Source organism: Panulirus ornatus, chromosome 17, assembly GCF_036320965.1.
Source record: "Panulirus ornatus isolate Po-2019 chromosome 17, ASM3632096v1, whole genome shotgun sequence".
Classification (NCBI taxonomy): domain Eukaryota; kingdom Metazoa; phylum Arthropoda; class Malacostraca; order Decapoda; family Palinuridae; genus Panulirus; species Panulirus ornatus.
The window spans coordinates 2,788,858-2,803,114 of record NC_092240.1 but is presented as its reverse complement, the minus strand read 5'-3'; the positions used below and the strand labels follow the sequence as shown (position 1 = coordinate 2,803,114).

General features: G+C 37.1%; 1 protein-coding gene across 1 annotated transcript in view; it reads right to left on the bottom strand.

Moving 5' to 3' along the window:
• AdamTS-A (ADAM metallopeptidase with thrombospondin type 1 motif A) overlaps positions 1–14,257 on the bottom strand; it is a 733,635-nt gene that overhangs the window by 171,474 nt on the left and 547,904 nt on the right. Inside the window, exons 9-14 of the mRNA XM_071671786.1 lie at positions 12,531–12,681; positions 11,837–12,021; positions 10,006–10,256; positions 9,636–9,821; positions 2,200–2,373; positions 1,807–1,976 (exon numbers count right to left, since the gene is read on the bottom strand). Coding sequence (XP_071527887.1) covers positions 1,807–1,976; positions 2,200–2,373; positions 9,636–9,821; positions 10,006–10,256; positions 11,837–12,021; positions 12,531–12,681 — 1,117 coding nt within the window. The remainder of the gene's footprint in view (positions 1–1,806; positions 1,977–2,199; positions 2,374–9,635; positions 9,822–10,005; positions 10,257–11,836; positions 12,022–12,530; positions 12,682–14,257) is intronic.

Genomic DNA, 14,257 nt, shown 5'->3' with positions numbered 1-14,257 from the left:
AAATGAAATGGTAAAAGGAGATCTACCATCTTTACATGCATACCAGCTCATTCATCACCATAGGCATATAGGTCTGAGGGCAATTGTCCCCAAAATCCTGGCAGAGGGAGTTGTTTGAGCAAATAATTTTCTCAGATTCAGGCAAAACAGGAAATAAGTATTTTCACCTTTAATAATTTCTAGTATTAAATGTTATATCAACAGGACTACTGAAAATTATATAGACAAAATCAGTGACAACTTCAGTAAGATAAATTGGTTAGACATTTTCTGAGTCTCTGATACTGAGTTTAATGACTGTATTAAGGAAGCCATTTGTACCATTTCATTTCCATTGCTTTCACATATTCAGAATGAATACTGTTTGATGCATATTACACAATGTGTAAACAGACTGTTCAGTGCTATCATCAAAATTCGTATGGTTTCTATCATAACTCAAAATATGGGCAAATTTTTTTGCTGACCCCAAAACTGATTAGGTCCCACATGCCTATGTTCACCACTAAATGTGAACAGCAATGACATCGGAAAACTATAACAGATGATCAAAGGCTCAAAGTAGGGCAGTAAAGGACCAATTAATTTTCAATAAAGAAGGGTTCTTTTGGTAAATGTGACAAATGACTACATTTTCTGATTTAGGCTTCAAATGCTAACCATCAACCCTTTACAGTGTTAATAAGAGTATCAAGCAACTATCTATAATAGAAGTTCATATTCAAGGGAGGAAATGCTGTATACATCTATGCAAGAATTTGATGGATCGAATGGAAAGATAATCTTAGTTATGTTCATAAAAAGTGCCAATAGACTTGGTCTATGTGCTGCCTTCTGATGGAAAGAAATGAGTTTGGCAAGGTGTGTCAAGTAATATAATTTTCACCCAAGCATGTGATGATTTACAGGTCTGTAGTAAAAGAATGGCTTATTGAGTACAAGCAGATTAGATGAAACTTTTGGAAGAGTGATATTAACTTCAGACAATGGACACAGCAAAGATTACAGAAACCAGAGGGAGATTTTTGATGATGCAACTAGTCACTGAAGTAAGAAATATAGTACTGAGGAAAATAGATGTGGAAAGAAAAATTAAAGGAGTGAAACTCTATAAGGTTAGTACAAACATTGATCCAGGAAGACTGAAGGTATCATGGAAACTCAGGATGAAGGTTGCATCCATGAGAAATATGTGTTAATATGCTGAGATTATGTTAAGTGAAATAACCTATAAAACATTGCTACATGGCAGGATAAGGTATGCAAAAATCTGCAAAAGTGTGTGAGCTTTGTTGTGTGAAGGAAGTTGTGCATAAGCCACCTGTTGTAAAGCTAAAGAGTGCTATAGGATTTGGACACATAAGCGGATAGCTGTATAAAAGCTGTTAATTAGCAAATGATCTTGATTGTGGGAGTAATGATTCACAGTTACACAACATAAAATCTACTGCACCTATGACCATCTTAATCACTGTTCTTTCTTGACAATCATCAACCTAAGTTTAAGACTGTCGGAGAGTACTTGCAACATTAGTAAAATCATTATCCATTTAAAACTCAAATGCAGTCACCAATATACCAGTGTATGTGTATAATAATAAAATCTGTTGCTAATGCCAACCATGCTCTACAAAAAGGCAAGCCATATCAAGGAATATATAATGGGCAAATCGTATTACAATTCAGACTGACACTAACATTAAAATCTATGGTATTTCTTATTCACATTTCCCTACTATTCATATATTTGAAAAAATTATATGTGACTTCTGTATACAGTTGCATGTCAATACAGAATTTACTAACCTGAACCAAAAGTTTCTTCTGTAAAGGCTTTGTCGAGTTGATGCGCTCAGTAACTGAACTGGACCCAGAATACTCAAGCAGAGTTCCTCCAAATGCCACCAACTTGGGGAAAGGCGTCACAATTGATCCACCATTAAGCAGGTACTTCCCTGATTCCAGATCAACAAGTGCTGGAAATCATCCAAATGAAATTGCTCAAATAAGGAAACAGTGTGTATTCATATTACAGACAAACAACTACTATCAGTTCGTTGTTGTTACATTAATTCAATTACTTCTGTATCACACACTTTAAATGTTCATAAATCAAACAACAGAACTTGGATGTAAGTTTTTGATTATCTATGACTAATTCAAAGAATGCAGTGTTACAGCAACAAACTCTATACTTACCAAGATAATTATCATCTGTAGATTGGTCATGATAGGCTTGCTGAGTTATATCTATCATAGCAGCACCCTCAGGGATGACAATGATGTCTGAGTAGCCATATGGACGAGACTTCTCTACTGACCCTGATGTCACCTCACAAGTTGAGTTGTCCCCATTACATACACCACAGTTATCTGGCCCCAAGAGAATTAGAAATGCTAACCTTCAAAATACAGACAAGCAAGGTGTAACATATTAAGAGAGAATGACCCAATGGTTCACACAAAGACTTTCATCAGTCTTAAAATGTCATATGCAACTGTAATAGGGTTTTCATACAATGAAATCATAGCATTCCGGAAAATTTTTCAATCTTTTCAAACCCATGCAAAAATTATCATGACTTCATAAGCCCCCATGAAAACAGAGGTACACTATGCTCCCAAGTACACAGGATCTTGCATGTTGCAGGGCCCCAGGCTGCCTGTTACAGTGTTGGTGAGTTTCAAGAAATATTTCCAATATTTTTCTTGTTCTATAGTAACTGCAATAGCATGGGCAAAATATGGCCCAATCAAGGGCATCTCAGGTGAAAAGTAATAAAGTATGATAGAAAAAAATGAAGAAATTAACCAAAATTCCTCAGGTGTTGGTAGATTTGAATCTTAAAAGAAGGAGGGTTACAGTTATGGGGAAAAAAGAAAGGAAGAGAATTTCCCAGATTTGCTGTTTAAGGGATAGAGGAGGTAACATAATAGTCTTTCTTTATATGGTCAGTCTCCAGACAGAATCTATGGAAAGTAGAAGCCAGCCATATGCCACAGCGGCTATTTCTTAGTGGCAGGAGCACATGTAAACAGCTCCCATAAGCAATGACTGAGGCATTACCTGTAGAACAAGGTGGCAGCAACAACATGACATACAAAGAGAGATGAGAACTGGGGTATTAATGAGACTGAAGGCTTCTGATTCTACTTTGGCTAAGAAGGGAAGAGGAAAAATCATCCCAGATATACAAGCAGTACTCCATACTAGGAGGAGCAAAACCCCAGTAGATACAGAAAGCTCCTCATAAGAACAAATGTCACAACACCCCTAGCTTTTGGGAAGAATTTGGGATGTTGATTATGTGGGATTTCCAAGATAGGGTGGCAAATATGGATTATGTCCAACATGTATATGTTACTGCAGGATGGAAATGTAATACTCTTAAGTTTAAAAGGGAAAATGAGTGAAATTTATGAAGAGAAATAGGTAGAAAGTGCATTTTGCACTGTTGAATTCAATCAGGTTATTGCTTCCCCATTCCAAGATGCTGCTCAGGTCCAAATTAAGAGGAGAGGTATGTTCAAAGCGAGAAAGAAAACAAGCGTTAAAGTGAAGAGGAAAAGGTATGCATAAATATATAGAACGTAATCATCACTGTAAGAGTGAACAGTTAATGGCCGAAGAGAGAAGAAAGAGAGTAAAGATAAGACAACCCTGAAGGACACCACTTTTGATAGGGTAAGTGGGGGAAGTTACTCCACCAATGACAACTGCATTTGACAAACTAGAACACAACCTATGCATTACGGAACACAGTGAAGAACACAGTGAAGTAGAGAAGTCAAAGATAGGAAACTTAGAAAGCGAAGACTTTCACACACCCTTTCAAATGCTTTGAAGATTCTGACAACCACAGCCAAAGATTAGCAAAATCCCTGATAAAGTCCAAAAGTCGGTCACATAGGAGAGATGATCACCAGTATATTCAGCACTGCAGAAGTCATATTTGTAATGTGAAAGAAGAAATGTGATTCTGTTTCAGAAAGTGAGAGTTAAGGTGAACTTTGAGGACTTTGGAAATATCAATACTCAGAGCAAGGAGGTAACTATTACAAGGGTTAGAATGGCTTTCATTCTTAGGGACATGCTATTTCAAAGTTAGAGACATGCTACACCAAGGTTAGGGACAGGTTACTTGATGGTTAGAGACAGGCTACAGCAAGGTATGTTTATAAATATAAGAAAAAAATTGGGTTCTTAGACATAGAAAGAATAGATAAGCAAGAATCACAGCTAGCTCAGAGGTACACTTCGTTAGGACTCAAGGAGCCATGCTAACTGGGCCATACAGCTTTCCCATTTGAAGCTGGGAGAGTATTTGAAAGATCCTACACGTGGAAAATATAGGAGAGGGAATAAATTCAGTGGAGAAAGAGAACAAGATGCAGGTGGAGAGATAGCTACAGACTGATATGGTTGGAGGTAAGGAGACCACGTAGAATTACATAAGTTACTGGAGATGCTTTTCGAAAAGGACTAAAAAGATTTACGAGTATAAGTAAAATCTGCTGACTTACTTTTTTGGAAGGTGTGCTTCACATTATGAATAACAACTTCACAAAGATTCAAGATAGAAATGAAAAAGGATTTGGATTCATGAGAAGGGAAGAGTTTCAAGGCCCAATATGCTCTGTCCCTGATGTGGCAGGCATCAAAGCATTAGTAGTCAAACCAAGACTGGGTGAGTAAAGATTTCATAGAAGGGATGTACGACTCCATTCTAGGTCTGATAGCCTCTGCTAGAAGCACCCTGACTGGTGAAACAATAACAGTCCCAAGAAAGTTGTAGTGTACATTAAAATCCTCTGCATAGAGGATTTTGGCTTGTGGATGGTAAGAAAGCAATGCTTCATATCAGGTGGTGAAACAGTCACAGCTATACATCACTGGAAGAACTGGAGGGAAAATATGCAAACATAAAAGTAAAGTTATAGAGGGAAGAAAAATTTTGATCCAGATGCCTTCAAAGTTGAAAGAATCAAGCACTACAGCTAAAAAAATTGCTGTCACTGGAGTGGAAAAGATGGTAGAGATAATAGTTAGAAATCTGACAGTGTATAGGACAGGCAGCCTTTAAGAGTTGAATTTTAAAGAGATCAGGGAAAGAGGGAGACAGACATTGTTCTACAAAAGATAGAGGGGACTTCAGGCCATGGATGTTGAAAAAAAAAAAAGAGAAAAAAAAGTTAAAGAGCAATACTGGTATCAGTGGAGATGAAGTAGGTCCCAGATGCTGATGATGGTCAAAAGAACCCTGGGAACCATTCAACCCTCCTCAACTGGTAACAGAGTACTGACTAGTGCTGGACAAACATCGAATTGGTATTTCTTTAGGAATTTTCTTTGAATAAAAGTGGGGAATACTTAGAGTTAAGAGGAAAGCATCATGAGAGATATGCACTGTCATACATCATGCATGAGACAAAGAAAGTGTTTGTTTGTGGACTGAATGCCAGCCATCCACATGGAGGTGAGGCACAGAGGAAAGATAACAATCTGGACAGGAAGGAGAATGTGACAAACACCACAGTGTTGGCTCACTTGCATCTTTTAAATATAACTCAGTGCCTGGGAATTTACATAATCAATGTAATTTCAAGGATTCTGAGTATTAACAGACAACTTGCAACAATATGAACTCATTTCTATAATAATACAGAGTTGGGTATGTCCAGATATTTCCATCAAACGGACTCAAAATATACTAAATGAATTGAGAAATTATTTTTGAAGGACAGTTCTGGTTAGCCCTGGGGATGCATTCCTCAAAAGAGCAACATTAGTCAAAAAAGTTTTAAGTGAATCTATTTTTGCTATAGGAAATCAAGTATGATGGCAAGATCTTATCTTCTGCAAGGCTTTCACCACCTCTTCTCTTTTCTCCAAACCACTTTCCCTGACTCTCTCACTTCGCATACCACCTCGACCTAATCACCCTACATCTGCAATTTATCATCAAAGTACTTACTCCATCTCCTTACTGCATCACTACCTGTTATAACTTCCCTTTTTGCTCCCTTCACAAATGTCTTCATTTGTTCTCTTGTCTTTCACCCATTATTTACCTCCTTCCAAAACCTCTTGTTATTCTCCCTAAAGTTTAATGATACTATCTCATTCCAACCCTCATTTGCCCTCTTTTTCAACACTTGCACCTTCCTCTTAAACTCCTGTCGCTTTCTCTCATACATCTCCCAATCATTTGCACTTCTTTCTAGTAAGTACTGCCCAAATACCTCTCTTTTCTCTTTCACTAGCAACTTTACTTCTTCATCCCATCACTCACTACCCTTTTAAATCTGCCCACCTCCCACCTTTTGCATGCCACATGCATGTCTTGTACATGCCATTGCTGCTTCCCTAAAGTAAATCCCATTCCTCACCCACTCCCTTCACTTCATTTGCTCTCACCTTTTGCCATACTACATTCAATCTCTCCTGGTATTTCTTCATCTACTCCTTTCCAAGATCACTTCCTCTCACCACTCTCTTCTCCCCTACAATGTCTCCTCTTTTTCGGAAACCTTTACAAATGTTTACCCTCACCTCCACAAGATAAAGATCAGAAATCCAACCAGCTGCCCCCACTCAGCAAATCTACACCCAAAAGTCTCTCTTTTAGATGCCCATCAATTAATATGTAATCCAATAATGCCTGCTGACCATCTCTTCTATTCACAACTCTAACATCTAGTACTACCTTTCTCAACTTTTCATCCACTGCTACTTGGTCAAACTATCCCTTTTGTTCTTCTCTCATCCATGTATAAGTGGATCATCTTGTGCTGAAAAAAGGTGTTTGGAAGGAATAAGCCCTCTCTGCACAGACATCCACAAGATAACTTCTATTTTCATTTATTCTAGCCACTCCCTATTTACCACCCATCTCACCAGTTTCATCGTATCTTATCTTCCCATTCATATCATCCATAACAACCACCTTTTTCTCCTTCTCAAAACTATTTATACAGCCATTCAAATTTCTCCATATATGCTTCATTAAATTCTTACCTAACAAAGCCTTCATATTCAGAGTTGCTGCATATACAAATACATAAGCATACTTCACAATTCCAGTCTTTCCTTTGACCCACACTATTCTTGATCCACACCATCAGTGCTCTGTAACACCCTCCCAGACTTTTGGTGATAGCACAACTGCACATTTGTCTTTCCCTCTTCCCTAATAATTTTCATTCATTCCCATCCACACCACTCCTCCTTCTAAGCCTGTCCATAGCTTGCATTCATCATTTCCATTTTCACATCATACACCCTAACCAATGATATGGGTTCCCCAATCCCTAGCAAATCCAGACTATAACTTTTAACTTTCTCCACAAGCACTCACCTTTTACTCTCACCAGTCATCCCATTTACTTTCATTGCCATCAATCAATTGCCCATCCCTTTTTCTCCCCAGCATAACTAGTAGTGTCCAGTGCTGCTTCTTAGCCTTTTGTCCCTCATCCTTGATAGGCCTCTGGCAGAGGGCAACTCCAGTGCAGTGTTTATTTGGGCAGTAGGGCTTCCAAATTGTCCAAAAAACTAATACCACAGCACACTTTGAGGGTTTGTCTTTAATAGGAAACTACTGTTGCCCTGATGGAGATGGGGAATGCCTCCCCCTTCTGTTCTACCCCTAATGGTGTTGTATTGAGATCACCATGAGAAGGCAGGCCAAAAGGTGCATACTCCATAACAATATTATCTAACTTGTGTACATCTTGGAACAATTTTTCTAAATCAAGTCTGTCACTGGTCATATGATCTAATAATTACCACTTTCAGTGCTCATTTTACTCTATCATGTGTGGATTAGCTGAGTCAAGAGCATTAATTAAGTGAAAGAAGAATTGAAGTCATAGGGCATGATGTGGCTGTGACTACTATAATTACTAATTCTATGTTATTTCATAACCAGAGGGAGTAATAAAATCAAAAGTTAGTAATCATGTAAGCATGAGGAAATAATCATTGGAAGTAGTGAAGTCAGAAAGACAGCATAGCCATGGAAAGTACTGAAAATACTAGACTAAGGGGGGTCATGGGAGTAGTTTAATCAATAGAAGTAAAGAACGCCTCAGTAAAAAGTTATGGGAAAAAATGACATAAATAAACTATAACCTTGGAGGTAGGAAAGTTATGATACAAGTAGTAAACGTTATGGAAATAGTAAAGACACAGAATTAAGAGCATGAGAATACTGCAACCAACGTGTGGTAAAGTCACAGGACATAATGGAATAAGAAGTTTAGGATGGCCAAGGTGAAGAGAGACAACAGGAGTTTAGAAAAAAATAAATGGAGTTATCATGGGAGAAGAAGATATGATGGGAGTGATGACATGGGGTAATGATGTCTAGGAAGCAGTTATGAGAAATAATGATGTGGAGTTAGAGAATTCATGGGAATTCTGAAGACAAGAGGAGGGTGAAATTATGAAAGTTGAGCATGAATAAGTAAAACAACTATGGCACAGTCATAACAATGGAGGTTATAACTAAATGAAGTCATGCTTAGCAATGAAAACGTATGGGAAATAAAGATGTGAAGGGATGTTTAGTCATAAATAGTTATGGTGTCATGGAAAGCCATGAAGGAATGAGGGTAATAAAATCAAAGATGTAGCAGAATTCTAAAGACAGCAAAAATTTGTTAGTATGATTATGTTTCAGGAATATTGCATTTATGGAACATCTCTAAATCAGCTCAATGATACTGACAGTTAACCATTCTTAAGGAGGCACAGCACTAGAATAACTAGAGGTCATGAAAAAAGCTGGACATAAATCCACTTAGATAGGATGTCAAGAATTAGTTTAATAATATAGAGGTGGATGGCTGGAGTAAAATAACCCATGAGAGTGAATGCTGGCAGTTAACAAAGTTTTAAAAGGCTACTTAATAGCAAAGAAATTTCATGAGACTGGACCTCATGAGAAGAGCTCTTCCCATTTTGTATCAATAACTGATTATCAAGAAGTAATTACAAAGTCTGTGGGAGACAAAAATGAAAAAGGTTGAAGATATGGCACCTTTGAGGTTATAAAAATCATGCTTGATGTTATGGTAATGGTCACAATAAAGAATAAATCAGGGGCAATAAGAGGGGCTTTGAAAATAGTAACAATTACATAATTGTGTTAGGTCATGCAAGCGATATAGACACTGTGTAGTGAAACTATGGTAAGTAGTACTATGATAGAGAGTAATGGAGATGTGAAGAATGAGAATAACCATATGAATTGAGATCAGTGTAGTTACAGGAGGTTAAACAAAATCCAGTAAAGAAAAGTCATAGAAGCAGTGAGGTCATGAGGTAATAAAAATATCGAGGTAGTTAATCCAAAAAATTAATGAAGGAGAGTGATGGAATTATGGGATTAACCATGGGAGAAGGGCAGGCATAAAAGTCTGGATGGAATGAAGTTATGTAAAAAGTTGAATAGGCAGGAAAGCAATTGTGATTGGATACTTGTATTGGGAATCAGAGAAATTATGCAGGTAACAATGCTAAGAAAGATCTCTCATTATCATCATTGTCACAATCGTTATTATGATTTTCACCGTCATCAAGAGTGAGATTCTAAAAATCTATAGAACTGAAATGTGGGATGCGATCTCACCAGCTTTTGCTGTGGAGTTGAGGACATAGTCACAGCCAGCCATGTGACATTTCCCACTGACACAGATGTCATAAGTTCCAGGACCACAAGGAGTACCATCCTCAACTTTATCTCGTAGTTTGAAGTACGATGTCCTGGTTTTATTATACACTTGGCAGAACAGCTGGCAACTATCTTCTCGTGAAACTGTTAAAAAAATGGTCCCATCTATCTTACTCTGTCTCATGTTACATTATAAAAGGTGGATAATAGATACAATCATATACTCTAGTGATATTTTCTTGTCTCAAAATTATTCTTGTTGTTACTTTTGTAGTGTCTGATATATTACTTCAGGAGTGGAATACATTAAAAGGAAGAAAGAACTTACTTCCAGCATATTTTGGAATCCATATAACATCTTCAGGGATATCAGAAAGGCCAAAATTTTTGTTGTTGTACACCTGACACTGCTGTGTTCTGAAGTCAATGGCATTAGGTGGGCATGCCTTCATGATGCAGGACTCATATCGCATCCGCTCACCTATGCAGTACTGTCCACCATAAAGAGGCTTAGGGGAGTTACAAAGTCTTGCAGAACTCCGCACTCCTACACCACAAGTACGAGAACATGCACTCCACCTGAATCACATTGAAATTTGACAGGATTTGATATTTTTAGCATTTTAATCAAGTTATCATTAGGTTTTGCATAAAGGGATGGAAAGTTAAAATAATTTTTTGTACTGGCAGGCAACAAAAAATATTACAGTGATAGACAAAAAAAGAACACAGGAATGCATCAGTGAAACTTTTCATCAAAAACACCTTGAAGGGGATTGCAAGAGATGCAACCTATGTTTTGATCACTATCAAAACTGCCTTCAAGTACACGGAGGGTGAGATGTTTTAAAAGATATTCACTATGTATATTCAAACCGATTTGAAATATCCTTCAAGAGTGTGTATTTGTTGCTTGCAAAAACAAACAAAACTTTTTGAGAAACTCCAGTAGAAAGCAGTTAGGATTGTGCTAGAAATGAGTGAAATGATTTCTGAAGAAAGAAGATAAGCCCTTGCTCTGACCACATCAAAAGAAAGATGGATAAGAGAAGAAATGATGGTCATCACTAACTTCCTAAAATGATGTCAGTGAAAACAAAGTCTTAGACACCAAAGACAACTCCAGAACAAGAGGACATAGCATGATGGAAGGCATGAAAGTTGACCAGAAGAAAATGAGAAAACATATCTTGTGCAATGTAGTGGATATGAGGGTTACAGGAAGTGAAAATACAGTGAATGAAAAAAAATTAAATGACTGTAAATAAAGTTAAAGCAATGAGGCCCAACAAGTGCAATACTCTCTCTCTGAATTGCATATACATAGTAATATACTGCTGTACTATGCTTCAGTTTAACCCTAAGGTTAGAAAGTTTTCTATATGAGGTAGAGGATGGAAATTCTTTTAAAAGTAATTTGAACTATTTTTTAGATATTATACTAGACTTTTCACCAAGTTTGTTAAAAGTGATAATCTGACCATTTTAATGAATCCCAAATCTGTTTTAACTTGAAACCAATACACATGAAATCCGATGATGTACATTTGAAAATAGAAAAAAAAATAGCTCTACATGTTAAACCTAAAGTCCCAGAAGAGAAAAAATGGTTACAAGTATTCCACACTGGGAAAGAGATTCTCCCTGGATACCCAGCTAAAGGTCTCAAGCATGTATGTAGGCTTCTTAAGGCATCATTGATGTATAGCCTTCAATGCAAAAATGAATGGTTTTGATCCTGAATATGGTGGTACTGGAAAAATAAATCACATCTGTCTTTCTAAGAATGATATTGGTAATCTTTCAGTTGAACAAACATTTGCTTACAAGGCTACTGTCTCGTTCAAAAAAGTCTTTTCTGGTTTTGAAGGATATCCTAGTTGCACAGAAATTCTTGCTATCCATGTTAAAGACATTTGAAATTTCTCCTAAGGGGCTTTAAAAAAAATCTACTTGTTCCTGAAATTAGGAGGCAAACATTTGGTACTCATATGGGCAAAACTAACGATACTTTAACTCTTACATATGTAAAGCAATGGAACTTGCATTACCATTCTTTTCTAGTATTCAATTATCAAAGTTTTACAGTGCATAATAATCTTGGTATTGCACTATGATCATATGCTATGTACATGGGACAAATATCAAGGAAAACTTACTCTAACCATTCACCCCAGTTACCATGCACTTTCTTCATGATTGTTTTATCTTTGGGCACACACTTGCCCCGTAAGCACCAACTACCTGGATTACAGGTGGTGCCATCTGCCCAAGGCATGTGTTGTGTCCGGCAACCTTCTTTCTCATCTAGGGAAGTGGTGCACCACAGTCGCTTACATGTTGGCTGAAACACCATAACCATGACATGTCATTTGGGGCACGAATGCCAAGTGATCCTCAAGTTGCTTTTTCATCATCATAACAGTATCATTTTACTAATATCTATCAAGTGACTATCAGATATTCAAAAAGTATTCATTGATCAGTAATTGTCATGAAATATCTCAAATGTCAAATGATACTAAAACCCAAAAACAAGAAACTAACAAACACTATCAGTAAATATTCTAAGCTAACTTGCCATTCTTATATTTGAACTGATAAAAATTCTTCTGAAATGTAATGCTTTTACACTTGCAATCTAAATCTTTAGTTTTATTAGCTCAATTATCAGTGATCTTCATGAACCTAATTTATTTATTTTATCTTTCAATATCACCTATGTCAAAATAATACTAGTTCATGCAATGTTATACTATCAACCAATGTAATGCTTTTTATTTGCCACTAATTAGAACTTCATATGCTGTTATAGGAACATGATTAAGAATACATTACCTCCTAAAAACTCACCATATATGGACAAATCCGGGAATTCATGCCAAACACATACTGACACTGCTTACTGGCATTGAAGAGTTCCCCAGCCAGCGTAAACTCAGTGGTCTCTTCAATCAGCTTATTAGTCCATGGTTCATCCTCAAGACACTGACCATGGCCCCCTCTGTCGAGGATGGACAAGAAACTAATGAAGTATGGCTAAACATTCCACACATGGTTTATGTAGTTGACACCACATCCTGAGGTAGTGAAAACCTTGTAAACATTTCACTGTTGATGCTCCTCTTCAAGATGTTACCTTAATTATGTATACTCAAAATTTTCTATGCTGTAAGCTATAACTTGCCTCTTGTAACTTGTCTAATGCAACTTAAGTGTTACTGAGCACCATACAAATCATACATCTTGTACTTGGATGCATACAGGACCTCCTCTGTATCATCATCAGTGTCAGTACATTCTATATATTATTTACCCTATATATGAAGTACTTACCTGACCAAGGTAAGGAAAAAGGAGGGTATGAAACACTGCAGAACAGAACACCTTGCCAGCAGTTCCCAGGTGGTAGGGGGGTGTGCTGGTGGGGGTACATGGCAGGATGGGTTAGCTGGCACCAACTGGGAATGAGGTAGGTATGGAAAAAGGCAGAATGCAGCAGCTTGATGTCATTTTCCAGGCAATACATTAGATCACATGAAGAGGTATGTAAGAAGACAGTGAGGGGTCAGCTAATGCCTGATGGAAATGAAGCAGGTAGGAAAAAAGTAAGAATAGGACAACTTGAGGTCAATTCCCAGGTAGAAGCATGGAACAAAGTAGGTACTGAACTGGGCATGACAGGTCAAATTGACATTACTGATCAAGTTCATGTTGTCAGGATCCCTGTTGTCAGTGCTGGACACAATTACTAATGAAAGTACTTCCAGTCATGTATCAATACATTAAGTTAATGCACAAAATATATGTAACAAGTTTCTAGAGGTGGAGACAACTGTGCTGGAATAGAAGGATGATATCACTGGGATTTTGGAATCTTAGAAATTAAAAGTTGGGATTTTCCCACCTAATATGCAATTATTGGGTGTCTTGCTCTGTTAAATCTCATCTTGATCATGTGATAAAAAATGTTGAGGCTAATGATAAAAGATATCATTTTTGTAGAAATCAGATAAACTTCATAAGAAAGCAACAGAAAAGTTAGTTTACAGGCCCCCAGCACAGACACCACAGACAGTTAGCAGAAATTTCAATTAACCACAATTCATTCTTAGTGGAAGCTTATAACACAATGTTGTCTAATGGGAAGAATTCTATTCCAGTAACTACATGTGTGGCCTATACCTAAATATGCTTTGCAGTACTCTAATACAATCAATTTAGAAACCTACTTGCAATGAGATCACATTACATTCAGTTCATGTTGTAAATGGGGATCTCGTTGATGATTTTGAAGCTGGAGAAATGTTTGGGATTAGTGATCAATGACAAATTACTTCTACGTTATTTTCAACATTGCCTGTAGTGCTGGTCGACATAAGTTGAAAAAAAGACTGGTAAATCTTAATAGTCTTTGCATAGTTCTTGACAGGAATAGCTGGGATGGTATTGTGAATGAAAATGATATGGATGTAACATGAAAAAGCTACAGCAAAACTTAAATTAGTGGAGGAAACATCTGTGCCCATGCGCAGTAGAATGTCTCTTTAGCAAGCAAAACAAAATGTTGGAATGATGAT